A 27,533-nucleotide genomic window follows, 5' to 3' on the forward strand; every position below is an offset into this window, starting at 1 on the left:
CTAAGATGAAGGAAGAGGCCAGGAGGCAAAGAATCTGGGCACCCTCTAGAAGCTGAAAAAGGCAAGGAAACAGATTTTCCCCTAGAGCCTCCAGAAAGAACGCAGCTGTAGCCCAGGGAGGCTGACTTTGGACTTCCGACTTCCAGAACTGTAGGATGATAAATTTATGCTGTTTTTAACCACTGAGCTCTGAGTGTGGCACCCACTGGGGAAGCGTAGGAGGCATGGTTTGAGAGGTGGGAGGAAGCCAGGGGAACAGTGTCTCACTGGGAACTAGAAAGTAAGGTGCAAGAAGGAAGGTGAGACCGATGATCGGGGGTGAGGCTCAGGCCTCTGTGCTTGACAAGCTCCTGTGTGAATACTGGTCACTGTGCCTCCTGAAAGTTGAGGACATTTGGACAACCCAGACCAGGAATGCCAACAGAACTCCGCAGTGAGGGCAACGTTCTGTGGGCGTGCTGCCCAACATGGCCGCCACTCGTCACCTGTGCGACGTGGCTACTGCGGCTGAAGAACTGAGGTTTTAATTTCACTTAATTTTAGTTAATTTAAATGGATATAACCACACGTGGCTTGTAGCTCCATACCGGATAGGACCTGGCACTTTCCAGGCCTAGACCTCACTTGGCTGCAGGTCTGGAAAGAGGCAAAGAGGTTCTGACCTGCTTGGAATCCCCTCTGGAGTGGATGAAGGTGGACAAGGCCTTGCCTCCTGCTCAGAGCAGGCCCTGGAGGCCTCGGGCCTTGGCTGCTGTGGGGTCACACTCACCCCCCTTCTGCGACTCGATCTCCTTCTTGGCCTGCTCCAGGATGCTCTTGATGGCGTCATCCGAGCCGGTCTCTGGTGTGCGGATTCTCGGGGTGATACTGCCTGGGGGAGGAAAGGAGGCGTCTGCTGTGGGGACCTGCATGTTGGGGATCAGTCCCTGGAGCTGGGCAGGGTGACAGCCTGGTGCCCTCCTCTGAGGGCCAGACCGTGAGTATGTGCGGCAGGACCATCACTTTGTTAGTCTGTGTGACAAACTGTGGACCTACAAGTGATTCTAGCTTGAAATAATAATAACAACAACAAAACCCACTGACGGCAGCCACCATCAAAGCTAACAGTTCTCAAGAACTTACTACATGCTTTATGCTCATTTAACCCCCACCATGAGGCTGACAGATGGGGAAACTGAGGCACAGAGCAGCTAAAGTGGATTGCCTGAGGTCACTCAGTAGATGAATGCAGAGCTGGACACAAACTCAGGTGCTTGTGAGGTCAGAACTTGGGCCCTTCACACGGATTACCCTAAAAACTGAGTCTGGCAAGGTTGGCAGTCACCCAGGCTGTCGTACAGATGGGTAAACTGAGGCTTGGCGGTGCTCAGCGGGTATCTGCCAAGGCAGCCCCTGGGGCCCAGACTTCTCCCACGTTATCAGCCTGAACGGCATCACAGCGGCCAGAGGGGGAAACTGAGGCACAGAAAGGCAGAGTCACTTGCCCTGAGTCACACGGCTGTGAGGTGGCAGACCCAAGGCTCTGAACCCCGAGCTGTGCTCTCAGACCCCAGCCAGCCCCGTGCCCTGGGCTGGGTCGTGGAGACCAGGTCTGAGCCTGTGCGTCACAGATGGGCCCTCGGCCGGCACTTACCTCTTTGCCGCACCTGGATGGTCCTCAGAGCCAGCACATTCTGCTCGTCTGACAGGAACTGCTTCATCTTGATGAAGGGCTCCTTGCCCTTCACCGTGAGCTTGCGCCAGGGCTTGGGCCGGGCCAGGATCTCGCTGACCGAGCCCTGGGACAGGCCCAACACGTAGTGGCCAAACACCCGCTGCCCGATGTTGTGTTTGAGCAACTGCTCCTTCACCTGGAATGCGATCTCCGCCGTGTCCAGCTGCTCCTCCTCTGCCCCGGCTCCCGCTGTGGCCACGCCGCCACCACTGCCCTCTGCTGGCTCAGGGCCCCCGGGCGGCTCAGGGCCAGGGGCTGGGGTGGCAGGGGCTGTGGGCGGCTTGGCGCCATAGAAGGCCGGGGGGAACACCAGCAGGCCTCCCGCCTCCCCCTTGAAGGCAGCCGGGGGCATCATGTGCTTGGACAGCAGCGTGTCCCCTGCCAGTCTCTCCCCTGAAGCCAGGCTGGGGAAGGGGGACAGTGAGAAAGTCCGAGGGCCATCAGGGCCGAGGCCAGGGCCCAGCAAGGGCTGCCCTGGGCTGGGGGACAGGGGGTCTTCGGGCCCTGGTGGCGGTGGGAGCTGTGGAGGGGATGGGTAGGACTGCTCCGTGCCCAGAGAATCCTTGATGGCAACATCCTCTGAAGGGTCTTCCTCTAGAACACCAAGGCAGACAGACAGAGGAAGAGAGGAGAGACAGAGAAAGACAGAGGGGTGGATAGTGATGGGGAGAGACAGAGACAGGGAGAGAAATCACAGAGAGACAGAGATAGGAAAACAGAAATAACAGGGGAGAGACAGAGACAGGCAGAGGTGGAGAGACAGAGACAGGCAGACAGAGACAGTGAAAGACAGAAAGCAACGAAGGACAAAGAGATAGAAAGAGGGAGACAGAGAAACACATACAAAGAGACAGAAATTTGGAGGGAGAGGAAGGGGCACAGGGCAGGAGGGAGTGGGGACAAGTGCTATAGGCGCCCGGCAGCGCGAGGCGCCAACACTGGCTGTTTCTGCCACACATACTCCCTGCCCCCTTCTCTGATCCCCATCCTTCAAGGCTCGGGCCAAATGCTAGTTCTGGGGAGCCCCCCTCCCACCATCAAGCACATCAACTGAGCACTCGTTATGGGCCCAACACCTTGCCCTGGGAGGATTAACCCCCATCCCAGAGCAGGACAGCCCACTTCCTGGGTGCTCACCCTGCACCCCTTGTCTATGCGTTTGTATTTCCCATGCTGCTAACTTACTCCACCCGCACAGGGCCCATTACTGCCCCCACCTCACAGATGAGGAAATGGAGGCAGCACACAGAAAGTGTCGGCTGGGGCCACATGGCTGAAAGGTCATGAAGCCACTGTGTGAGGAGAAGGGGCGATGTAGGGGAGACAGGCGTGTCTGCAGGCCGTGCCCAGGGGTCTGCTGTAGGGGGTGCAGTGTGAATGCCCTCCTTGTCCCGTGACCTCTTCTACTGCTCTCGAAGGCTAGGGCATGAGCAAGCCCTTCGGGGGACCTCAGGAGGGCCTGAGTGAGCTGTGTGTCCCTGAGTGTGGGCGTGGATGTGGGTGGCACCCTGTGGGACAGCTGCCTGCTGGCTTAGCTGTGGATGGCGCCCAGCTCAGCCCCTGGCACCCAGGAGGCGCTCTATCAACATGCCCGCCTTTTATCCATCATCTTCCGGCCCATGTGGAAGGCAGTGGTCTGAGGGCATGGAGGAGGCCAGAGACCCGCGGGCAGCTCCCACCCCAGCCCCTCAGTCCCAAGAGCACCCCTCCTCCCCTACCAGGGCTGGCCAAAAGACCAGGCTTTTCTAGAAGGAATTTCTGCGCAGGGAAGAATGCCTCCTTTGCCATGAGCAGGGAGTCTTCGGGCTTTGCCATGCCCTGAGGAGACAAGAAGCAGGGCTGAGAGGGCATGGCTGGTACAAGGCTCTCAGGGGCAGCCTGCCCTGTGGGGAAAGTGGCGGGGACACTCACCTGGGGGAGGCTGCAGGTGTTGGAGGCCAGCTTCATGGCTTTGAGGATGCTGCCAGAGAAAGTGGAGAGAGTGTGAGGCCAGCCAGTTCCCCAGGCCGGGGGAGAGGCACTACGACCTGCTATCTTCCCTGATTGACAGCAAGGACCCCAGCCCCCAGGACCCCATGTAACACGGGACTCAATGGACAACAGGCCTTAAATAGTGGGCTTGTGAACTGGTCTGCTGTCACCTGGAGGAGTGTGGCTTGAGCTCATCTGATTAAGGCATCATCCCCCTGCCCAGTTACAGCACCAGCAAGGCTATGTTTTCCCACAGGCAGCTCTTGATGACAAAGGTCCGGGCATGACACCCAAGGTGCCAGTGGAGAGTTGACAAGGGTAACACAAAGCGGGGTCTGGTGGGAGGGAGGAAGATGGTGAACTTTGCCGAGGGCCCCTTGCTATCTTCCCAGGCAGCCGCGCCCCACACAGTACCTCAGCTCTGTTTTAATTTCTTCATAGTCAGACTGTGCCTGAAGCTTCTCTTCCAGCTTCTAGAAGAACAAAGATGGTGAGGCTGGTCCACGTCCTTCTGCCTGGGGACTCCCCGCCCATCTCGCATCTGCCCACCTCCTCCCCAAGACCTACTTCGATGGCCTCCGACTTGGCCATGAGCTGCCGCTCTAGGTCTGCAATCTGGTTGGCGGAGGTCTCCTCCAGCTCCTGCAGAGAGTTCTGGAGGTGCCGCACATCCTTCAGCAGCCGCAGGATCTCCCGATCCTTGGAGGCCAGGGCAGCCTCAAGCCGAGGGCCCGAGCACAGAGCGAAGTTCACCTTATCCTGGGCACAAACAGGGGCTTGGAGGGGCCGGGAGGTGTGGGGCAGGGGGCTGCAGGGCTGCTGTGCTCCCTGGGGTGACTCAGCCCCTCTTACAGGCCTGTGGCTTTCCCCTTACCACTTCTAAGCCTTTGCTCAGGCTGGTCCCACCTGCCTGGATGTCTTTCCCTCTCTTGAAAAGAAATAAGGAGGGAGAAAGAGTGGTCAGAGAAAGTATTTTGGAGGAAGGTATGTCTAAACTGTGATGAAGTTCAAGAACAAGTTAGTGATTTGGAAAGTTGCTTGGCAGCCTCTGCTAAAGGTGAAAATTCGGTGCCCTAAGTCCTGGTGGAATATATGCAGGAGAAATGTGGGCACTTGTGCACCAAGACACAGGATGTGAACGTTCACAGCAGCCCTCTCTGTAATAGCTCCAAACCTGAAACCCCCCAGAGGCCTACCCACCAGAAAGTGGACAGATTGTGGAATACTCACACAACAGAATACTAGACAGCAACAAAAACGAATAATCTACATTTACTTGCAACACAGTATGATGACTCTGCCAGATATATCATAGAGCCAAAGAAGCCAGACACCAAAGTGTACGCGTGATTCTATTAAGATCAGATATCAAAACAGGCAAAACCCATCTGTGCTGTTAGAAGTCAGGGGGAGTGGCACCTGGATGGGGTCATGAGGGAGGCTTCCGGGTGCTAGAATGTTTTATTGTTTTTTTTTAATATTTATTTATTTATTCATTCATTCATTTATTTATGGCTGCGTTGGGTCTTCATTGCTGCACGTAGGCATTCTGTAGTTGCGGTGAGCGGGGGCTACTCTGTTGCGGTGCGCGGGCTTCTCATTGTGGTGGCTTCTCTTGTGGAGCACAGGCTCTAGGTGCACAGGCTTCAGTAGTTGTGGCACACGGGCTCAGTAGTTGTGGCTCAAGGGCTCTAGAGCACAGGCTCAGTAGTTGTGGCGCACAGGCTTAGTTGCTCTGCGGCATGTGGGATCTTCCCGGACCAGGGCTTGAACCCGTGTTCCCTGCATTGGCAGGCGGATTCTTAACCACTGTGCCACCAGGGAAGTCCCTAGAATGTTTTATTGTTGATCTGGATGCTGGTTATGGGCTGTGTTCACTTTGAAAAATTCCAAATGTTGTACACTTATGACATGCACGTTTTCCCTTGTGGATGTTATACTTCAATAACACATTTATTAAAAAGGAACAAAAAGAGCCCACATGCTGCCAACTACAGAGACCACGCGCTCTGGAGCCCGCGTGCCACAACTAGAGAGAACGAAGAGCCCGCACACCACAATGAAAGATCCCACATGCCGCAACTAAGACCTGACACAGCCAAAACCAAAATAAATAAATATTTAAAAAAAAAAGAAAAAAAGGAACAAATAAGAACTAGTCAGTTGGGTGAGGAAGTGGTAGTTATAGGATGTTCCTGGCTGAGAGAACAGCAAAGGTTTGGGTTTCTAAATCGGGCCCAGGTCCCACTCCCAGCAGCAACAGACCCACAGGATTAGACCTGAGACCTTGCAGCCATGAGACACGTTAGGGTGATTCCTTCCTCATCCTAATTTGCCACCAGCCCCAAGCCCCACAGCTTCTCCGGGTTTTAGGAAATGGCCCCTTTGTCCTGGTTGAAGATGAAGAGGTTTCTCTTTGAGGGGACGTGAAGTCAGGCTGCCCTTGAGCTCAGTTACAAATGAATCTCAGCAGCATTAAGAAGAAAAACAAAGAACAACTGACCACTACCAACCCCAGCTATTCTTCTATGGAGCTAAATGCCAATTAAAACAGGAAGCGGATGCCATTAACACATTAAATTAATTAGCATCGAGCGCCACTGTTGTGCTCAGAAAAGCTCACCCCCCGGCCCAACCCAGCAAAGTTCCTCATGGCTGATTAGCACAGGCATTTGCTGGCTTCCATGGGGGTTAATTAAGAACCACTGGCAAATTCTCTCTGAGGCATCCTCACGAGCGCTCTCGCTCTCAGTCTTTCTTGTGTTCATTCTCTATGTCGTGCAGACATCAGGCACGTTGATACATACACACTGCCTCCTGGGACACGGGCACAGGTGCACACACCTATGGACACACACTGACACATGTACCTGTGGGGATACTCATGCTGAGAAGCACACGCACGGAAATGCATAGGCACCAAGGAGACGTGTCACCATCACACACACAGACGTGTATGTGCTCAGAGGCCACATGCTCACGTGGGCAAAAACACCCTGGACATACCCCAAACACACTAGTAACAGTAACACTGCATTAAATATTTACTGAGCATAGACTATAAACCAAGCACCATGTAATCCTCTCAATAACCCTATAAGACAGGTCCTATTTATACAGATGAGGAAACTGAGGCAAGTTAGGTTAAGCATACAGTTATTTGCCCAAAGGTCACAAACAGACACACATACACAGTAAAACACGTTCAGAGAGACTCATTCCAATATTTAAACAGAAAGACAGATAGAGACACAGGTCTATGTATCAGGGTGTCAGGTGAAATGAAAATTATGCCAGCCACTTCAGGTTCATGAATGGAGGCTGCAAATCACCCTGGAGCAGACCTGTTATTATGTAAGCAATCATGAATTTCATTCCTTGATATCTGGAAAGAAATCTGGAAAGAAGGTGGACCAATTTACATAAGGAAGCCAGGCTTTCTGGGAGAGGAACAATGAAGACTCTTATTACATGACAGAAGGGTAGGTTGGGGGGGCCCTGATTAAAATCCCTTGGCAGGGGCTTCCCTGGTGGCGCAGTGGTTGAGAGTCTGCCTGCCGATGCAGGGGACACGGGTTCGTGCCCCGGTCCGGGAAGATCCCACATGCCGCGGAGCGGCTGGGCCCGTGAGCCATGACCGTGACTGTGCGTCCGGAGCCTGTGCTCCGCAACGGGAGAGGCCACAACAGTGAGAGGCCCGCATACCGCAAAAAAAAAAAAATCCCTTGGCAGGAAATGTCCCCAGGACCCAAAGGGGCACCAACCTGGAGGAATGAGAAAGATGCACTGACTAACTGGCTTAACACAGGAACCTCAGGGTTGATGACTAAAGATTGGTTCTTTGTAACATGTGGCTGGTTGGGAAACCTCATTAGAATCACCCTGATACATTTTAGGAACCCTTGGCTGATATGAGTGTCAACCTCAGCTCTTGGTGAGCAGCTCCACTGCTGTCTGGGAGGGACTGAGAACCAGTGGGGCATCCCTGTAGCCGTCCCCGCACATCTTCCAAGCAGTGTGAGACCAGTGGTCAACAGCAACACCTGGTGGCAGCCACCAAAACTGCACGGCTGCTCTATTGATCAAACTCACCCTCCTACCCACTCTTGCTGGGCATCTGGCAACTAAAATGATCCTCTCTGGCCTGACTAAATTCCAAAGTATATGGAATCAAGGTATGTGGAAGCTTGAGCTTGAAAAGTTAAAAGAGCTGTGCTGTTTTTGACCCTCAGCTGGTGAAGCAAGTCACAGTGATTATGTTTAACTACACACTGACCTTGGCAATTAAAATGCTATGCCCACAGTATGCACACACAGACCCACACCCATTCATGTGTACAATTTCACACAAATGCGCAGGGTCCACCCACAAAATGTCACCCACATATTCAAACCCACAAAACTGGCCTTTCCCAACCCTTCCCCGTGGCTCCTCCACCATCCTTACCCCACTGGGTCCCTGAGGAGAGCAGCAGGCCAGGCGGATGGAGCTGTTGACGGAGGCAAGTTGTTCCCGAAGACTTTCCACCTCCCGCTGGGCAGCCTCGGCTCGCTGGGAAGGAAAATGGGGCAAGTGTGGTTAAGAGGTGAGCGGGGCTACACTGGATCCCACCCTGGCCCTCCACTGCTTCCCTGCACCGTCTCAGGCAGCAGCTGGGAAGGCAGGTCTGAGGGCCTGGGGTCCTCCTTTCTGGGTCCTGGACCCTTGAGTTGGCTCTTGGTTTCCCTGGTGTGTATCCAAGAGGAGCTAGAACATTCCCTCTTCACTAGGGCAGGAAGGGAGATGCTGTCTTGATGGAACTGGCAATTTTTCACACGTTCCCAGGCCACTTCTGTCTGCCAAGTAAACTTCAGGCCTGGCTAGTCAAAAGGCCAGAGTTTGTCCCCAGCTCCTGTGCCATATGGTGTCTGCAGAGGTGGCTCACAAGCTGTTGCAGGCCCCTGGGCAAGTTACTTCCCCTCTCTGAGTCTTAGTTTTCCTTTTGTGAAATGGGGGCAATGAAACTGTAGAGGAGTGTTGAAATACATCTAAAATCAGAATGCCACAGTTTACTAAACTGAATCTTAACTCTTCAAAAATTTCTAAGAAAAAGCTCGGAAGGAAGCATCCAAATGTTAACAATGTAGACTTGTGGCCTGGAGAGAAATCTGTACTTTGTCTCTCTTTCTGGTTGTATGATCTTGGGCAAGAAACTTCATATCCTTGGCCTCAGTTTCCCTGTCTGTAAAATGGGCGTCATAAGAGCAACTATCTCATAGGGTTGTTCTGCAAGTAAGTAATTTGGTAAAATACAACTCATTAGGTATCTCACCTTGATGCCTGACACATACAAATGTGTCTATAACTGGTTTACTTTATTAACAACAACAGGGTGTATGGGATCTTGAACTATGGAAAATTAAAAGAGTTGCAGTTGTATCTTGACCTCCAGCTGGTGATGCAGGTCATAGCAATTAAGTTTAACTTACACACTGACCTTAGCAATCAGGATGCTGTGCCCACTATACGCGCACAGAGATCCACACACTTCCGCGCGCACATTTCATTGATTTATGTTTTAACTGATTTGTTTATTAGTATCCTGCCTTGTTACAGGAATGGTTTGAGTTAGGAGTCAGTTTTGTTTTGGGAAAGGTTTTGGGCGTGTGGGGTTGTAGAGAAAACATTTTTATGTTTCCACAAAGGGCATACTGAGCAAATGTGACTGAAACTTGGGATCTGGGCTAAAAGACAAGCCTTGGAGTTAATACATGACTGATTAGCTAGTGAGAACTCCAGAAAGATTCACCTCCTGGGAGATGTCTGTTGACATTTCAAGGGGGGATGAGACCCAGACCGTGGAGACACTCCCTGGGTTGTAAAGCTGGGTTTAAAGCTACTAGTCTTATCTTCCCCTGGAGAGAAGTATTTATATTCCAAATGCTAGAAACCCAGGATCCTTGCCCTTCTGTTCATCATGATACTTGGGAGTAGATTCCTCTCCCTTTCTCAGAAGGTCCCTCTACTATACTATACAACCACCCAGATTCATATTTGGGTGGTTCCTTGCCTACAGCACAAACTCTGGTGCATGTAGGAGGATATCTGGTTCTCGTCTTGTCACCCCAGGGGAAGAACTGGGGCAAACTGGCATGGTTTTTACTATACAAGTAATAATGATCTGCTCTGCTCCAGAATCCTCTTGTTCACATTTAGGATAGTATTAATAAATACAGATATTAAAGACTAGTATGATGACATTTACTTTTTTCTCAGTACTCTACAATGAGCAGTTTTTAGTTTTATACTCAGGAAAAAATAAACATTATTAAAAATGCTTCCTATTCAAACTACTCTAAGAACGCTCTTCTTAAGCCCACTTGATTGGCAGAGATCCAAAAGTTTGACGACACACAGTGCTGGCGAGGCTATTGGGAAACGGGCCCTCTCAGACCTTGCTGGAGGGAGTGTGTACTGGCACAACCCCACGGAAGGCAGTTTGGTCACATTTGCCAAATTATAGATGCACAGCTCTTTCACCCAACGGTTCCACTTCTAGGAATTTGCCCTATACAGTGGCTTGGGTATGTATGAAATGATATCTGTACAAGGTTACTCACTGCAGTATGGAGGATGACGGTAAAATACTGGAAATACCATAAACGTTCATCAATAGGGTATGAGTTAGACCAGAGGTTGGCAAACTGCAACCTGCTGCCTGCTTATGTAAATAAAGTTTTACTGGAACACAGCCTTGCCCATTCGTTTCCATATCGTCTATGCTTCACTCTACCACTGCAAAGTTGAATAGTTGTGACAGTGACTTGCAAGGCCGAAAATATTTACTCTCTGGTCCTTTATAGAAAGTTTGCCTTCCCCTGGGTTAGACGATGGTGCGTCCATGTAGTGCAACACGACGCAGCTGTGAAACAGAAGGAACTGCTTTATATACAGATACGGAACAAGCTCTAAGACACATACACGGAAAAACTAAGGTTCAGGAGAGTGTACGTAGTATTAATAATTATTATTTTTTTAAAGTTGCTAATTATTCTCTTAAGGATATGCATACCAAGGTTGTGATGATTTCTTTCTTTTATTTATTTATTTTTGGTCACATGGCATGTGGGATCTTAGTTCCCCAACCAGGGACTGAACCTGGGCCCTCTGCATTGGAAGCATGGAGTCTTAACCACTGGACTGCCAGGGAAGTCCCTCATTTTTGTTTTAGAAAGGGGTAAAAGTAGATATTCATGGGCTTGTGAAGGGATCTCTGGGAGGAGACCCCAGACACTGTAACAGAGGTTGCTAGGGAGAGGGGAACTGGGGGCAAGTTCAGGGAGGGGATGGAGTTTCCTGGCTATGCCCTAATGTACCTTTTTCAGTTTTGAACTAAGTAAATGGATTACCTATTCAAAAAATTAACCTAAAACACGTTATTTTTTCCAACCTTCCTCTGCAGGAGGGAGCACCCTGTCCTTAGGCTGGCACAGCCAGACATCCGGGCCTTTGCCTCTGCTGTGCCCTCTGCCTGGAATGCCATTCCTCAAGAGAACAGCGCCTGGGCTTCAGAACCCAGCTGCAAAGTGTCCTCCTAGGAGGCCTCCCTCAACCACCCCCAGGGAAATGACCACTTGCCCTGTCACACTGCTGACCCCTCCTGGCCATGCCCCTGGCTGCTGGTGTTGCAGGGGACCGGGGGGAGATACGGTAGGCCTGCAGGACTCCAGACCAGACCCTTATGGCCACATCTTACCTCCTTTCAAAGTCCTGCCCAACTTTGTCCTGCAGATGGCAACACATCTGAAGCCAGAGGAAGGCAGGACGCGGGAACCCCATTTATAAATGTGAAAACTGAGACTCGGAGAGGCTGAAGGACTTACAAGGACCCAGGCTGGGACTAGGATATGGGGCCCCCAGGGAAGGTTAGGGTCCACACAGTGCCTGCCTGGTGATCGAGTGAGGAGGTTGGTGGAGACCCCAGGTGGGGATGGAGGGAGAGAAGCAGCCCCGGGCTTGTCCCTCGTCACCGCCCTCGGCTCTGTGGAACATAGCTCCTCACTCAGTCTGGTTGAGAGAGACCCATGTCCCAGCTTAGCCTGGGGACGGGCCTGGGATCTCTGGTCACTGCTCTGCCTTCCTCCCATGGGGAAGGGCACTCGTCATGCTCTGCAGGCTGCTTCCTGGGCTTTACCAGGGCCGTCCCGTGCCTGGAATCCATCCCTCTACAGTCTCAAGTTAACTTGTCAGGTCTCAGCTCCACGACCCTTCCTGTGGGATGTCTTCCCTGACCCCTGAGTCTGGGTCTGGTGCCCCTTCCCCAACCATTGCTGCCTGCATCACCCTATTTCTGAGTGTTCTGTCTGTACCCCACCCTCCTTCCTCTGGGAACTCAGGGGCTGGGTCCCAGACAGCTCCCAGCCCCAGCACTCAGCATGGCATGTAGTTCAATTAATACTGATTGAGCTCAGCTCCCTCCTCTCCGCCTGGCCCGAGACCCCCGCCCCGGGGAGAATGAGCCCCCAGCACACGTCTCCTCACCTGATTAGCTTTCTCCAGGTTGGTCATGATCAGGCCGACTTCATCTGCCCTGAGACAGAAAGACGAGGCCCTGAGGAAGGGATTCTGGCAGCCACCAGTGCCCCCGCCATTCCTGAAACCCCCCAGCCCCTGCCAACCCAAGGGTGTTGCAATGGAGGCCTCGAGAAGGCTGCCTTCCATCCTTCCTACTGGAGAGAAACCAAGCTGGGGGGGCGGGGAAAGAATTCAGGCTGGGGGGAAATGAAAATGGGGCCTTAGCACTGGACCCCTTCCAGGCAGCCTGGCCTCCCATCTCCCCCAGGGGTCCACTCTCTGAAGGTGCCACAGAGCTACACCTTCCAGCCTTTGCCTCTGCTATGCCTTCCACCTAGACGCCTTCCTCAAGAGAACAGGGCCTGAGCTTTAAACCCAGCTGCAGAGTGTTCTCCTAGGAGGCCTCCCTCAACTACCCTCATTTATTTTGCTGCCTCACCACCCCCTTAGGTTGACAGCGCCTAAAGGATCGGGACAGGCCTCATCCACCTCGGCTGCCCCTTTGCCTAGCAAGGGGTGGGGCCACAAGGGGCCTGCAGGGAGCATTTGGTGACTGAACGCCACACATGTGCTACACGCATGTTCCAGTTCAAGGCCTTCTTTGCATAAGCTGTTCCCACTGCCCAGAGCACCTTTCCAAGCATTCTTCATGTGGCCATCTCCTTCCCATCTTTGAGATCTCATTCTGAAGGTCATCTCCTCAGGGAAGTCCTCCCTGACTACCTGGATAATAGGACACACACCTCCATGTTATTCTCTCTTGCTGCTCCTGTTTTTTCCCTTCATGGCATTTACCATGTGGCCACAACAGTGTCAGGCATACAGTAAGTGCTCAACAGTGTCTGTGAATGAAAGACTTTATTCCTGTACATCAGCTAGTGTCTGTCTCCTCTCCTTGACTGAGGACAGGCCCATGTTCTGGTGTTTCCTCCAGGGACCCAGCATAGCACTGGGTAAACGGTAGGTGCTAAATAAGTGTTTGTGAATTAAGTTATATCTTAAAGCCTGAAGAAATGTTGAGTCCAGAGTAATTTAAGTTAATGACACTTGGCCCTAAGGGTTGGACTGTGAAGCTGGGGAGTGGGGACAGCCCCTGGAGGCTGGGGCAAGGCAGAGGCCCATGACTAGCAGAGTCCGCTTAGCTGGAAACCCAGAATGTCCTTTATACCTTGTGCTACATGGATGGCACCACAAATAAATGCTGAACAGCTGTGAGCCTATGCGAGTGTGGAGCAGAGCGTACTTAATTAAATGGGTGTCTCAGGTAGAATCCGAGGGAGAATATCAGAAAGAGGAGGCATGTCTAGAGTGTGAGAGGCAGGAGGCGTGTCTGGGAGGGTCAGAGGGAGGAGGCATGTCCTGGAAGGTCAGAGGGAGGAGGCGTGTCTGGGAGGGTCAGAGGGAGGAGGCGTGTCTCGGAAGGTCAGAGGCAGGAGGCGTGTCTGGGAGGGTCAGAGGGAGGAGGCGTGTCTCGGAGGGTCAAAGGGAGGAGGCGTGTCTGGGAAGGTCAGAGGGAGGAGGCGTGTCTGTGAAGGTCAGAGGGAGGAGGCGTGTCTGGGACGGTCAGAGGGAGGAGGCGTGTCTGGGAGTGTCAGAGGAAGGAGGCGTGTCTGGGAGGGTCAGAGGGAGGAGGCGTGTCTGGGAAGGTCAGAGGGAGGAGGCGTGTCTGGGAGGGTCAGAGGGAGGAGGCGTGGCTGGGAGGGTCAGAGGGAGGAGGCATGTCTGGGAGGGTCAGAGGGAGGAGGCGTGTCTGGGAAGGTCAGAGGGAGGAGGCGTGTCTCGGAAGGTCAGAGGGAGGAGGCATGTCTGGGAGGGTCAGAGGGAGGAGGCGTGTCTGGGAGGGTCAGAGGCAGGAGGCACACCTCAGCACGGCATTCACTTACTTGGATGCCGCCTCCTCATCGTATTTCCGCCGCAGCTCCAGCAGCTCTGTCTGCGTGGCCTTCAACGCTGGGAAAAATTAAAGTGCCGGAGTAAGGCCCTCCACCCCCAGGAAAGTGGAACCTGCTCCCCTTCTCTGGGGCCCGGAAGGCAGAATGAAGCTTGGAGTAGTGAGGAAAGATTTTTCTCTCAGAACTGGTGACAAGCAGCGAGTTTCCTGCCCCTAGAAGGGCTTCTAGCTGGAGGGAGGGCTGTGGCATAGCCAGGGTGGGGAGGGCAGATGACATGATTCTCTATGAGTCTATGAAGCTCAGGGGACCCAGGTAAGTGGAGGGGGCAGTCTGTCCTGGGACCTGGCGTATGAGCCCCCTAACACCTTTAAGGTCACTCCAGGACCTGGGTGGGGTCGTCCGTGCATGAGCTCACCCACCCTGAGGCCCAGCCCTGGAAGTGAGGGGACGGGAGGGGCAACGAAGTCAACAGATACATGTATATTACAACAAATGAGGGATTTCTCATAAAGTTCCAGATTTCTGATTTCTCTAGCAAAATGGAAGGGACTGGCTATACTGGGCAGTGCCTGGCTGGGGCTCAGCAGTGGCCACCTCTTTAGATCAGCCTGGGTTCTCCAGTTTGACCCACACCTCACCCTTCCCTATTGCATATCCTAATCCAGCCAGCTTGGCTGCATGCCCGGCCCCTGTAGGCACTGCATGTGCCACCCCGGATTGAATTCTATCTCAAACCCTCTCTCCACAGTAGTACGACCCCCGGGACTGGGGCTCTGATCCCTGCTGGGTAATGTAGGTCTTTCCTCTCCCTTCCCAAACTCCTTTCTTGCCGTCCTGATTCTAGAACCCCTGACCCTGTGTTCAGTGTTGCTGCCCCCTCCCACTCCCCCTGGGCCTCCTGGTCTGACTGGCTGGGGCGCTGCACGAGGGCAGGGGACATGTGCCAGATACACACCTGAATGTAGGACCTTGATCTTCTCCTCGGCTTCCCCCAGTCTGGCTGCCAAAGTGAAGGCCTGTACTTCCTGAAGGCCCCTGTGAAAAGACCTGGCGTGTGGACCGGCTCATCCTGGCTTCCTGTCCCCACTCCCACTCCCTGTACAATCTGCACCTCCGTCTTTTTAATGAGTCCTTAAACATGACAGTCAGGCACTTGGCTGCCCTGCGGTTTTGCTGACTGTGTGGCCTCCATTAGAGCTGGTGCCCAGTTAAGGTTCTGTAGCAGCCAGTGACCTTGCCTCTCTGGGCCTCAATTTCCTCATGTATAAAATGGGTTTCTGATGGAGTCTGCCTCAGAGAGTGTTGTGAAGCACGTTCAAGGTGGTGCCCAGCACCCAGAGTTCCCTCAGTATCACTGGTAACTATTATTGTCCCCTTGAGAGGCACTTTTTTTCCCTTTTCTGTGGCAGGAGTTTGGGAAGCCCCCCCAGCCCACTGTGGTCTAACTTGGGTGTGATGCAAGCATCCCAGCGGAGAAGGAGGACCCCTAGCTATGCTGGGGGAGGGTTTATGCAAAGCCTGAGCCTTACCTTGGCTGGCTCAGTGACTCTAGGGAAGGAGCCCTGTTTACCTTGATCTTATCCTGCCCCCTCCCCCTCGCTCACTCCATTCCAGCCACACTCCCCTCACACATCAGGCACGTTCCTACCTCAGGGCCTTTGCACTGATTGTTCCCTCTGTCCCTATATACCTGCAAGGCTCCCTCACCTCCTTACGGCTTTGCTCACCTTCTCAGTGAGGCCTCCTCCAACACTCTATTTAAAACTTCAGCCCCCGGGGACTTCCCTGGTGGCGCAGTGGTTAAGAATTCTCCTGCCAATGCAGGGTACATGGGTTCGAGCCCTGGTCCGGGAAGATCCCACATGCTGCGGAGCAACTAAGCCTGTGCGCCACAACTGCTGAGGCTGTGTGCCACAACTACTGAAGCCTGCACGCCTAGAGCCCGTGTTCCGCAACAAGAGAAGCCCCCGCACCGCAACAAAGAGTAGCCCCCGCTCTCCGCAACTAGAGAAAGCCTGCGCGCAGCAACAAAGACCCAACGCAGCCAAAAACAAATAAAATAAATAAATTAAAAAACCAAAAAACTTCAGCCCCCATCTTATCCTCTTCCTCTTCTGCTTTATCTGTCGTCACAATGCTTATCATGTAGCACACCACTTATTTATCGTTTTTGTTTGTGTTTTCCTCACTAGAAAGTAAACTCCAGGAGGGCAGAGAGTTTTGTCCATTTTGTTCACCGCTGTTGCCTAGAACAGTGGCTGGCACACAGTAGGTGGCTGCATAAATATGTGGAATGAAAAGATAAGTGAATGACAGAAAGGATAAATGTAACAATCATCATAAAATTGTCCTAGAAAGGCCCTAAGAATGCATATTTTATCACCACTGCACCAATCGTAAAGGCAAACATTTACTGACATGTGCTTCTCCCTGTGAGCACTGAGCTAAGCATGTACAGGTGTCATTTCATTTCATTCTTATGGCAGACTAGGAGTTGACACTGCCTGTGACAGTCGGTGTTAATACGTCCATTTGGCTGGGCTATAGTACCCAGTTATTCAGTCATACACGAATACATGTACAGCTGTGAAGGCATTCTGTAGATGGGGTTAACATCTACAATCAGTTGATGTTAACTAAAGGAAAATATTCGCAATAACACAGGTGGGCTTCATTCAGTCAGTTGAAGGTCTTAAGAACAAAACTGAGGAAGAAGAAATTCTGCCTCAAGATGGCAGCACTTACGCCCACCTGACAGTTTCCAGCCTGCTGGCCGGCTCGACCAATTCAGACTGGCCAGCCTCAATCGTGTGAGTTAAGTTTTTGAAATACAACTCTTTTTTTTTTTTTAATATTTATTTATTTGGCTATGTTGGGTCTTTGCTGCGGCACGTGGGCTCTTAGTTGCGGCATGTGGGATCTAGTTTCCTGACCAGAGATTGAACCCAGGTTTCCTGCATTGGGAACATGGAATCTTAACCACTGGACCACCAGGGAAGTCCCAAAATACAACTCTTAATTAAAAAAAAAATTCTACTGGTTGTTCCTCTGGGGGACCCTGGCTAATATACCACCATTAGCCCCATTTTCTAGATGGGGAAACAGGCTCAGTGAGGTGATGTGACCTGCCCAGGGCTGGCCACTGAGCTGCTGACGTGTGGCTTGAACCCAGACCTGCATCCCCATCTCCAACCTGCATCTGGATTCCCAAAGGGTCCTGGGCAGGGGTGACTTTCCAGGTCCCCCCTCCCAGACAGGTGGAGCAGCGGGAGCCTGCCTGTCCTTCCCCCACTCACTTTTGTTTCTCTGCCTCATTTCTCTGCAGCAAAGTTTCTGTCAGGAGGGCTTTGCTGGGAATGCCTGGGAGGCGGCTCCCCTCAGTCAGCGTGGGCGCAGCCGGCGACGTCCCCTCTCTCTGTTCTGGAGGGAGAAAAAGAGGGAAAACCGCCCATTGCTGAGAGTGGCGTGACAGCCAGAGCTGCTTTCTGCAAACCAGATCGATCAACAGTGCTGGGAGAAGAATCAATTTCCCAAACTCAGCGTTGGAGAGAGCGCAGCTGTCAGGACCTGTTGTCACTGCGATCAGCTGGGTTGAGCCTTGGCGAGTGCCTGCACAAGAAAGTCAAACTCCATCGTGCCGGCCTCAGACAGCACACCCAGAGGCTTCCTTTGCCCTCTCAGACCTGTTCCTGCCTCCTTGGCCTTCTGTATGATTAAGAAAATCATGGTAAAATATACATAACATAAAATTCACCATTTTAACCATTTTAAGGTGCACAATTTAGTGATACGTAGTATAGTCAAAATACTGTGCAACCATTATCAGTAATTCCAGAACACTCGCATCACCCCAAAAGGAAACCTGTCCCCATTAAGCAGTCACTCCCCACTCCCTTCCCTAGCCCCCGGCAACCCCTGTTCTGCTTTCTGTCGCTACGGATTTGTGTATTTTGGATATCTCAGCACTGGAATCATAACACCTATCCTTTTGTGACTTGATTCTTTCACTTAGCATGTTTTTGAGGTTCATCAAGGTTGGACCATGTGTCAGTACTTCATTCTTTTTTATGGCCGACTAATATTCCATTTCGTGGTTATGCCATATTTTGTTTTTTCCCTTTCATCCATTAATGGACATTTGGATTATTCCCACGATTTGGCTACTGTGAACAGTGCTGCTATAAACATTTGTGTACAAGTTTTGTTTGAGCACCTGTTTTCAATTCTTTAGGGTATGTCCCTAGGAATGGAATGGTTGGGTCACAGGGTAACTCCAGATTTAACTTACTGAGGAGCCACCACACTGTTTTCCCTTCCCCAAAATTGATGGCACACATTCAGATGCTCAGTCATCGCCCCTTACCTGCAGGTGCCCTGGGGCAGGGCCCACGTCAGGTCCATCTTTACAGGCCCTGTGGCAGTTCATTTGGGGATCAGTGTGTGCCTTTGGCACCGAACTTATGGAGAGAGAGTTGCTCGGGGGCCAGCCATTGAGGGTGAGTGGCTCAAGAGTTCCAAAATTTGTTCTCCCAACCTTGGGTCCAAGTGACTCAGTTAAATCCTGTCCTAGTTTTTAAGTTTCTACTGTGATTCTGGCACAGGAGGGTGAGTGTAGAGGTGGGCGGTTTGTAGAGTGAGCCCCTCTACTCTAGAGGCTAGTACAGCAGTCAGCTTATAATACACACATGCACGCACACACACACGTGCACACACGTACTGGGTACGTTCCAGGTGCCTAGGCCACAACAGTGAACAAAAAGGCAAGTTTTGACCATCATGATGCAGAATAACAAGTGTCCTCAAGGAGAAGCACAGCCCGGGACCAAGGTCAAAAACTTCTGTTCTGATTCCCCACTTGGCCACCTGTGGCTTCTGTGACTCAGTTTCCTCATCTGTAAAATGAGGCCAATGACACCTCAGAAGATTGATGCCAGGAGACAGTGAGATGCTGTGTGAAAGGCACACTGCACAGAGCAAATGCTCTCAAGAGGCAATTTCCACAACTACTATTATTCTTACAGAAGGAAGTTTGAACCTCAGAGGGACCTCAGAGGAAGGAGTGACAATTTTGCTGGGGAACCTCAGAGGCTTCACAGAGGTGTGTACATATGAGCAGGGGCTGAAGAACTGCCAAGTCCTGGCTTGGCAGTGTGGTTGGAATCGTATTCCAGGTGCAGGACCAGAGTTGGCAAAGTGCTGTTATTTTAGTCACTGTAAATCTTCCCCAGAAGACCCTGCCTAGGGCCAGGCTTACATCAGGTGCTCTCTGTGTAATGTGGGGAGGGGGAAGGGAGGAGGTTGTGAAATGGGGGACTGTGAGAGAGTGGTTGTTTCCTGAGAAGAGACTTTGTGTCATGCTTTCATTTGACAGGCCTCAGCCCATTTTATCTTCACTACGTGCCAAATCTGGCCCACTACCTGTTTTGTCAATAAAGTATTATTGAAACAAAGCCATGCCTACTCATTTACATACTATCTATGGCTGCTTTCACCCAGAGTTAAGTAGTTGTGACAGAAACTACATGACCTGCAACACCTGCGATAATTGTTTTCTGGCCCTTTTCAGAAAAAGCTTGCTGACCTCTGAGGTAAATCCTACTCATTCGTTCATTAAACAAGAATCCCTTCACCTGACTCCCCCAATTCTCTGCTCAATTTTTTCCCCAAAGTCTTTCTCACCAACTGACATACTATATATTTTACTAACATTTATTGACACTCAGTCCCTCCCTCTAGAAGGTCAGCATGATGAGAGCAGAGATTTTTGTCTGTTTTGTTCCTGGCTGTGTCCCCAGTGCCTACGACAGTGCCTGCACGTCAATGAACATCCAAAACTTGGACGGTTACCAATGGCTTTCACCTGCTATTTGCTCCTCCCTATGGTAACCTCCTACCTCACCTTCCAAAGGTAACCACCACGCTGAATTTTGTTCGCCATTCTCTTGCTTTCAAACATTTTTATCACAACATATGTACACCCAAACACTATTATTTTTAGCTTTGCTAGTTTCTTAACTTGTCTCATTTGGGGCTGAGACAGTGCTGTGTTCACTACATCCTATTTCCCTCTCCTCCTGGGCACACAGCCAGACTACATTTTCCAGCCTCCTTTGCAGCAGGGATGTGGCCAAAGTGATGTGTGCCACTCCCACAACCTCAGTGTGATCCTCCACATTCTTTCTCTGCCTGTTGGCTGGGTGTCAACATTCACTGTGACTCTGGATGTTGAGAATTGACGATGACAGGACTACCACAGCCTGGGTCCCTGAATGACTGCGTGGAGTGTCCCCTGCAACTTCCCCTCCCTTCAAATATATTAAGCCTCTGAGATTTGGGGTTGGTCTGTCTCAGCAGAAGTGCACCTTAACCCATCCCACATCTAAAATTATGATAGAGTTGAGTTCCCTGCCCTCCTTCCCCCACAAGGGTGGCCGAGTTTGGCTGCCAAAGATCCACAGCCCATTTGTTTATTATGGACATCCTGTGAAAACCTTATCAGTACCTTTGGGGCCGAGGAGCTCAGGGTGTCTCTTCCACGAACTGTGGAGCTCTCGCCGCGGCTGCCCGCTGGGGTCGAAGCTGGGGGACTGCAGTCTGTCGTCTGGGCTGCGTGAAGCCTCAAACACAGGCACGGGGTCTGCACAGAGAGAGGAGGACAGGGGTGGTGGGAGCCCTGGGGGCCAGGGGGTGCCCCGGCTGAGGCCACAGGGCCAGGGAGCTTGGGTGGGAAGAACCATCCATAGGAGCCATCTGGAATCGCTCTGGTGGCTTAGGGGAGCAACGTGGACTTTCTGCTTTATGAGGGAGCCGATCTCCAGGCACCTGCTCTGGAGAGCAGGTGCCATCCCCATGGGTGTGGCTGTCCTGCCCAGCTGGGAATAATAATTATCATAATAACTTCATTTTCCTGATTCTATATGCCATCTGTGGTGGCCATGAGATTTTGTCCTGCACACCACCGACCACAGGGAACATGACTTAGCAAGGACCCTAGCAGGCACACTCTGAAATCCATCAGTTCAAACCTAGCCTTCTCATGGGACTTCCCAGACAAGGCCTGCAGGCAGCAAGGATAGAGGTAGACCTGCTTCTGGGGGACACAAAACTGCTCTGAGGGCTGAGGACCGGCCCGTGGCCTTCCCCAGTGCTTCCTTCCTTAGGCTATAATGTGGTCTGGATGCTTTCACCCAGTTCCCCACCTCTCCTAGCTCCTATTTTCCTTCACCCGAGGTTCCATAATAGCATCTCTGCACATATAACCCTTGGGGTGCTTTTCAATGGATCTGGGCCAACACACCATCATTTGTGACACTTGTGGCCGATTAAGTAATAGTTTTTCTGGGGGTGAGATATACACCTGGATATAAGATGTCTCCGTATTTCCCAATAGCTAAATTGAGGACTCCAGGTCCTTCCACCTGCAATTCTGTCCCCCCTCCCACCCTGTCACCTAGCAAGCACTTCCTCTTCCTTCAGATCTAGAATCCAACACCTCTTCTTCCAGCAACTCCCCACCTGGGGCAGGAGGTTTGGTGTAGCATCTTCCATGTTACAAAGCCAGTCCCTGGGAATAGGTTCCCACGATGCACCCAGCATCCCCTGGAGGCTGGCCTGGATCTAACTTGTTTTCACATATGAGGAAACTGCTCAGAGAAGCCAGGTGACTTGCTGAAGAGCGGAGGAGAGACTCAAGTCTGGGTCTCTTTCTCTGATGCCACAAAGACTTCCTGTCTCAGTGGTGTGGATATTTCGACCCCAGTAGCTGCAGGTAGGTAGGTGTTCATGGGGTCCCAAGAAAGCCAGGGCCTCCTCGCTTCAGACCAAGGGGGCTGGTCTGGTCCACATTTTTTCTAATGCCCCAGAGCCCTCTCTCTTCCTGGTCCCTCCTTTGGGATCTCCCACCAGCATCTGCTTGGCCATTGCTCTCTGCTGGTGTGGACCCTGGAGTCAGATGTCCCTGGTCCTGGTCTAATCTATACTTGCTTCTTAGGATTGCTGTGTGACCTTGGTAAATGGCGCTACCTCTCTGTGCCTCACAATAAAAGTACTGACCTCGTGAGCCTGTGATGAAGATTCATGTAAACTGCTCAACACGGTGCCTGGCACTTGGTCAGCTCAGGACAAATGGAAGCCCTCACTATTATTCCTGCCCTTCTGAGTGCAAGCCACACTGACCTTCTTCTCTCAGTCCCTCAAACGCACCCCAGAGACTTTGTATGGGAGGGAGCCTCTGCCAGGAACACCCTGCCCTCCCCTATCCCTTTCAGCTAGTTAATGCTTACTCATCTTAGCAACTCAAATGCCAATTCTTCCAGGAAGCCTTCCTTGACCAGTCGGTCTTCTAGTATGAGCTCTCCCAGCTGCCTGCACCTTTCCTTCACAGCACTCACTGTACTTCCAATTTTCATTGATTTGCAAGTGCACCTAATTAATACCCGCTGGACTGCAAACTCCACAACAAGGCAGGGCCGGGACTGCATCTGTTCTTGCTCTTCCACTGGACCCCTTGTGGGGTGAATGAAGCCTGACCCACAGTCCAACCCAATAAATATCTTCTGATGGAAGAAACGGGGCAGAGCCTATACGTGGGGACCTTCAGGTCCGGCTGGAACAAGGCCACCTCTGCATTTTATCCCTCTTCTCCCGCCTGTTTGTTTAGGTGGTGGGAGGCTCAGACAATGGGTGTTTGTGTCGAGGTAAGCAGGTGCACAGGAACGCTGCTGCTGGCTTTCCTCTGTCAGCACTCCCGCATGCCCCGTCATTAGGCAGGGGCTGCTCAGCAGGGTATGCCATTATGTCTCCCCGGGCTGATGTAATTATACATTGACATAATTAACCCAGCAAGCGCATTAGGCAGGCCAGCTAAAAATTCATCTATAATTATTTGTTGTGTGCATGCTAATGAGTCCATCTGCACTGCCTTTGTACAACACGGACAAATTAATTTACAAGTCTGGATTTTTTAATAAGTTAAGGGAAACGCTTCCTATTGTGTCCTGGTTTTTGAGAAAGGAAGAAAAAGGCGACAAGCGCTTGCCGGGGTCAGGGAGGTTAGATAAACACGGGAGACTGCAGCTGAGGGCTGCAGAGGGCTCAGCTCTGGTTCCAGGGAGGAGGGAAAGATCCAGCTCATGGCTCAGGGGCCAGCTGGCTAGGAGCCTGTCCAAGCCAAAAGATGACGCTCGGGTGAAAAAGGAAGTCATTCACCCCATTCCCAGGGATCAGAAATTGACGTTCGTTGTGCGCGGAGGCACTGCGGTCCCCTTGCTGCCTCGGCCTCTTTGTCCAGGGGAAGCTGACCACAGGTGGCCTCCTGGACAGACTGGAGGAGGTGGGTGGCGAGTGGACACTCAGTACGGGGTCAGCAGGTTCCAAGGCTCTCTTTGCCTTCATTTGCCAGTACAGGGTAGAACATAGTGGTTAAACTCTCAGAACATGAAGTCCAGCGCTGGTCTCAAGACTCAGTTTCCCCACTTAAAAAGTCAGAAAATATTACAGTTTCTACTTCTCAGAAGTTACTACTGGGAAGACTGAAAAAGATTACTGAGAGAGGCAGCATGATTTAAGGACTGCTGGTGTCAGCTCCAGCTCTAAACTGGCCATGTGACCTTTGGACAGTTAACCTCTCCAAGCCTCCATTTTCTTATCTGTAAAATGGGGCTGCAAGGACTGAATGAGAGAATGTGTATAGAGATTTGCACAGTGCTGGGTGCACAGTAGGGCTTGATAAGTGTTGGCTGCTGTTACTACCCTGAGAGGGGGCAGCACACCGTCCCGTGACGTTCTAGGAGCTGCGGTCTACATGGCAAAACTCCACAGAGACTCAGGACAGGGTAAGGCCTCATATACTCTCATCAGTGCCTGGGAGACTCAGAATCCAGTAATCCTGCGTTGAGCTCCACTCAGGGACTCAAAGGCTCCAGCTTAGAAAGTCACACTGAGGAGGGACAATTTGTCAAGTGTCCAACACCCCTACCCCAGTGCACAGTTGGGGAAAAATGGGGTCCCGTGACTTCCCTGAAGTCTGCCAGTGAGTTGGCGATAGGGCCAAGATGGGGCCTTGGGCCTCGGCCACTTCTTCCCACACTGTGCTTCCTCCTAGATCCTCAATTTGAGACAGGAAGTCGGGCAAGGTTCAGATGACTCAGCCGACGTCAGGCTGTGGCCAAACCCTAACAGCCGGAGCACTTTAAATTGATTAGAATTCATACAGTCTTCACCACAACACTGTTAGTAGGGCTGTTGTGTTTCCATTCTATAGATGGGCAAACTGAGGCATGGGGGAGTGAAATCACTTCCCCAAGGTGAGGCCCAATAAGGTAGATGCTGCTATTTCCATTTTCCAGGCAAGGAAATGAAGGCCCAGAGAGGAGATTCCATGTGCCCAAGGTCGCCGAGCTCAGAAGTGGCAGGGGTGGGATTTGAACCTGAAGTACCTGGTGACAGTTTGTAGTGGGCTAAGCTGCCTTGAGGCAGGGCATGGGGGATTACTAGGCCAGAAGCACGAGAATGAGGGCGCTGTTCTTGGCCTTGCCACAGGCTTGCTGTGTGACCTTGGACAAAGCATCAGACTTTTCTGGGCTCCAAATTTCTATCACAAGTATCCCTGAGGCACACACTCAATCAACATTGGTTATCACCAGATAGGGGTGTGGTCCTGCCAAAGTGAGTGCTTTTGGCCCTGGGCCTATTCCTTGGCGCTGGGATGCTCAGGGAGGGTGATTATTAAACGCCTTCATAGCTGAACTTGACACTTGAGGTTTGAACATTGTGAATCCTCCAAATTCCCAAAGCCACTCTCAGATAAAGGGGGAGAGGGACAGGTTGGGAGGCTGATGGTCAAATCCTGGCTGTGACAACTTTAGGGAAAGTCACTTAGGTCACCTGAGCCTCAGTTTCCTCCTCAGTAAAACAGGGATAACAACAGGACCTACTGTAGAGGGCTGTGCAGGGACTCCATGAGCACGCTGAGCCCCTGCGACAGTGCCTGGCACCTAACAGAGTCTAAGTGAGCATTACCCTTATTCTTATGACTTGTGGCAGTGTGGGATGTGCCACCCAGCTCTCCCTTCAAGAAGAACGTCCTGCGAGGAGTTGGTGACAGTCTCCAGGCGCTGCACCTTCGGATACACTGCAGTGTTGGTTTGGAGGTCAGGTTTCCCCAGGCCTGCTCCCAGCCAATGACCGAGCAAGATAGAGACAGTAGGGCTGGGCCACTCCTGCCGATGCTGGAAAAGGCAACCTAGTATCATAGACTAAAATGTTTTCCCCCAAACCCATATATTGAAGCCTTAACCCCTGATGCAACTGTATCTGGAGACAGGGCTTTAAGGAAGTAATTAAGGTTAAATGAGGTCATTAAGAGTGTGGCCCAATCTGATAGGACTGGTGTCCTTACAAGAAGAGGAAGAGACACTAGAGCTTTCTCCCTCTGCACGTGCAGAAAGGAAAGGCCATGTGGGGACACAGTAAGAAGGCAGCCATCTACAAGCCAGGAAAAGAGCTCTCACCAGAAACCAACCCTGCTGGTACCTTGATCTTGGACTTCCCAGCCTCCAGAACTGTAAGAGAGAAAATTCTGTTGTTTAAGCCACCTAGTTTGTGGTGTTTTCTTATAGCAGCCTGAGCAGACTATTGCATCCTGCTTTGGGGCTCCTGTTAGTTTTAGCTTGGCTGAGACTTTTTCAGAGCTGCACTGCAGTTTGAGGTTCCTCCTACCAACCCTCCTTCCTTCCCTCTCTCCCTTCCCAGGTGTTAGACCAGCATCACCAAGTGAAGGCTCTCCTGGTCTCCTCCTCTCCCTCTCTTTCATCCTTCACGGGCATCTTCCCCAATAAATCTCTTGCACATCCGGTGCCATCTTGGCATGTGAATGCTTCCAGAGGACCCAAACCAATATGTGATTACTCTTTTGCCTCTCAGAGCCTCAGTTTCCTGGTCTGTAAAGTGGGGATAGTCACAGTGCCTCTCCTGTGGAGCTGCAGCTAGACTCTGGAGTCTGTGGGTGTGGAGCCCATGTTGAGGTGATGGTACGTTCCACAGTGGTGAATCTAAAGTGGGCAGAGCTCACAGGGGGACCTAAGAGTCCATGCACCTGCTTCACTCAGCAAGAGTTTGTTGAGCATCTACCTGTGGGGGGCACAGTAGTGTCTCTGTCTATGTGTAGCTGACATCCCAGTCAGATAATATGGATGGGGAAAGGACTTATCTTAAGAGCATTAGGAAGTGACATGTTCTAATTCGCATTTTTCAAAGGCTCATCCAAGCTGCTGCAAGAAAAATGGGCTGTAGAGGGAGCCAGACAGGGGCTACTGCGATAGTCCAGGCAGTGATGCTGGGATCAGGGCGGTGGCAGGAGGAGTTGGGGGGAAGTGCTCAGACACAAGAGGTAGATAGGAAGAACTGATGGGGTGTGGTGTTCTAGGCTGAATAGCATTTCCCCAAATTCATGTCCATCCAGAACTTGTGAAACTGACCTTATTTAGAAACAGGGTCTTTGCAGATGAAATCAAGTTAAGATGAGGTCGACTGGATTAGGGTTGACTAATCCCAATGACTGGTGTCTTTACAATAAGAGGGGAGGACACAGAGAGACAACACACAGGGAAGGCCCCGTGAAGACAGAGGCAGAGATTGAAATAATGTGTCTACAAGCCAAGGAATGCCAACGATGGCTGGCCACCACCAGAAGCTAGGAGAAAGGAATGGAACAGATTCTCCCTATGCGCCTCCACAAGGAACCAACACTGCCAACACCTTGACTTTTGGGCTTCTGGCCTCCAAAACCGAGAGGATAAATTTCCATTGTTTTAAACCATCCAGTTTATGGAAATTTGGCATGGCAGCCTCTGAAAACTAATACATCATGTGTATTCTGGAGGTTCAAAGTCCAAAATCAAGGTGCTGGCAGAGCTGTGCTATCTTGATCTGTCCCACGCTTTCTCCTAGCAATCCTTGGCATTTCTCAGCTTGTGGTGGCATCACTTCAATCTCTGCCTCTGTCATCACTTGGCCCTCTTCTCTGTGTATCTCTCTCCTCTTTTTATAAGGACACCAGTCATGGTGGATTAGGGTCTCACCCTAAGGACCGTCCCTTATCATCATCACATCTGCAAAGACTCTATTTCCAAATAAGGTCACATTCACAGGTACCAGGGGTTAGGACTTCAAAATATCTTTTGGGGGCACACAATTCAACCCATAATACATGGCAACTGGCTGGATACCAACTGTGAGAAAGGCAGGACTAAGGAGCTGCTAGACTCCAAGTCTCATAGGAAGGAAGTTCTTACTTAAGCCTAACCTACTTCCCTCCTGCTGCACCCATTTCACCAGTCGTCCAGGAAGACAAGCGTGCTTCATAAGACAAAGCAGCAGGTGCTGGGCTCTGATCCTCCTGTAT

At 51.5% G+C, this 27,533-nt stretch overlaps 1 protein-coding gene across 15 annotated transcripts in view; it reads right to left on the reverse strand.

Annotated features, from left to right (window-relative positions):
- Positions 1–27,533, reverse strand: part of CUX2 (cut like homeobox 2) — a 262,248-nt gene that overhangs the window by 20,670 nt on the left and 214,045 nt on the right. For 12 of the 15 annotated variants that reach the window (XM_060283222.1, XM_060283216.1, XM_060283219.1 and 9 more), the window contains 12 exons: positions 20,634–20,768; positions 17,428–17,551; positions 15,087–15,166; positions 14,123–14,189; positions 12,207–12,255; positions 8,133–8,237; positions 4,253–4,444; positions 4,100–4,158; positions 3,626–3,674; positions 3,433–3,553; positions 1,634–2,308; positions 770–871 (listed from right to left, as the gene is read on the reverse strand). In XM_060283222.1, the coding sequence (XP_060139205.1) occupies positions 770–871; positions 1,634–2,308; positions 3,433–3,553; positions 3,626–3,674; positions 4,100–4,158; positions 4,253–4,444; positions 8,133–8,237; positions 12,207–12,255; positions 14,123–14,189; positions 15,087–15,166; positions 17,428–17,551; positions 20,634–20,768 (1,758 nt within the window). The remainder of the gene's footprint in view (positions 1–769; positions 872–1,633; positions 2,309–3,432; positions 3,554–3,625; positions 3,675–4,099; positions 4,159–4,252; positions 4,445–8,132; positions 8,238–12,206; positions 12,256–14,122; positions 14,190–15,086; positions 15,167–17,427; positions 17,552–20,633; positions 20,769–27,533) is intronic. The other 3 variants (XM_060283223.1, XM_060283221.1, XM_060283217.1) reach the window with 2 other exon arrangements.

Source organism: Globicephala melas, chromosome 13 (genome assembly GCF_963455315.2).
Source record: "Globicephala melas chromosome 13, mGloMel1.2, whole genome shotgun sequence".
NCBI classification, from domain to species: domain Eukaryota; kingdom Metazoa; phylum Chordata; class Mammalia; order Artiodactyla; family Delphinidae; genus Globicephala; species Globicephala melas.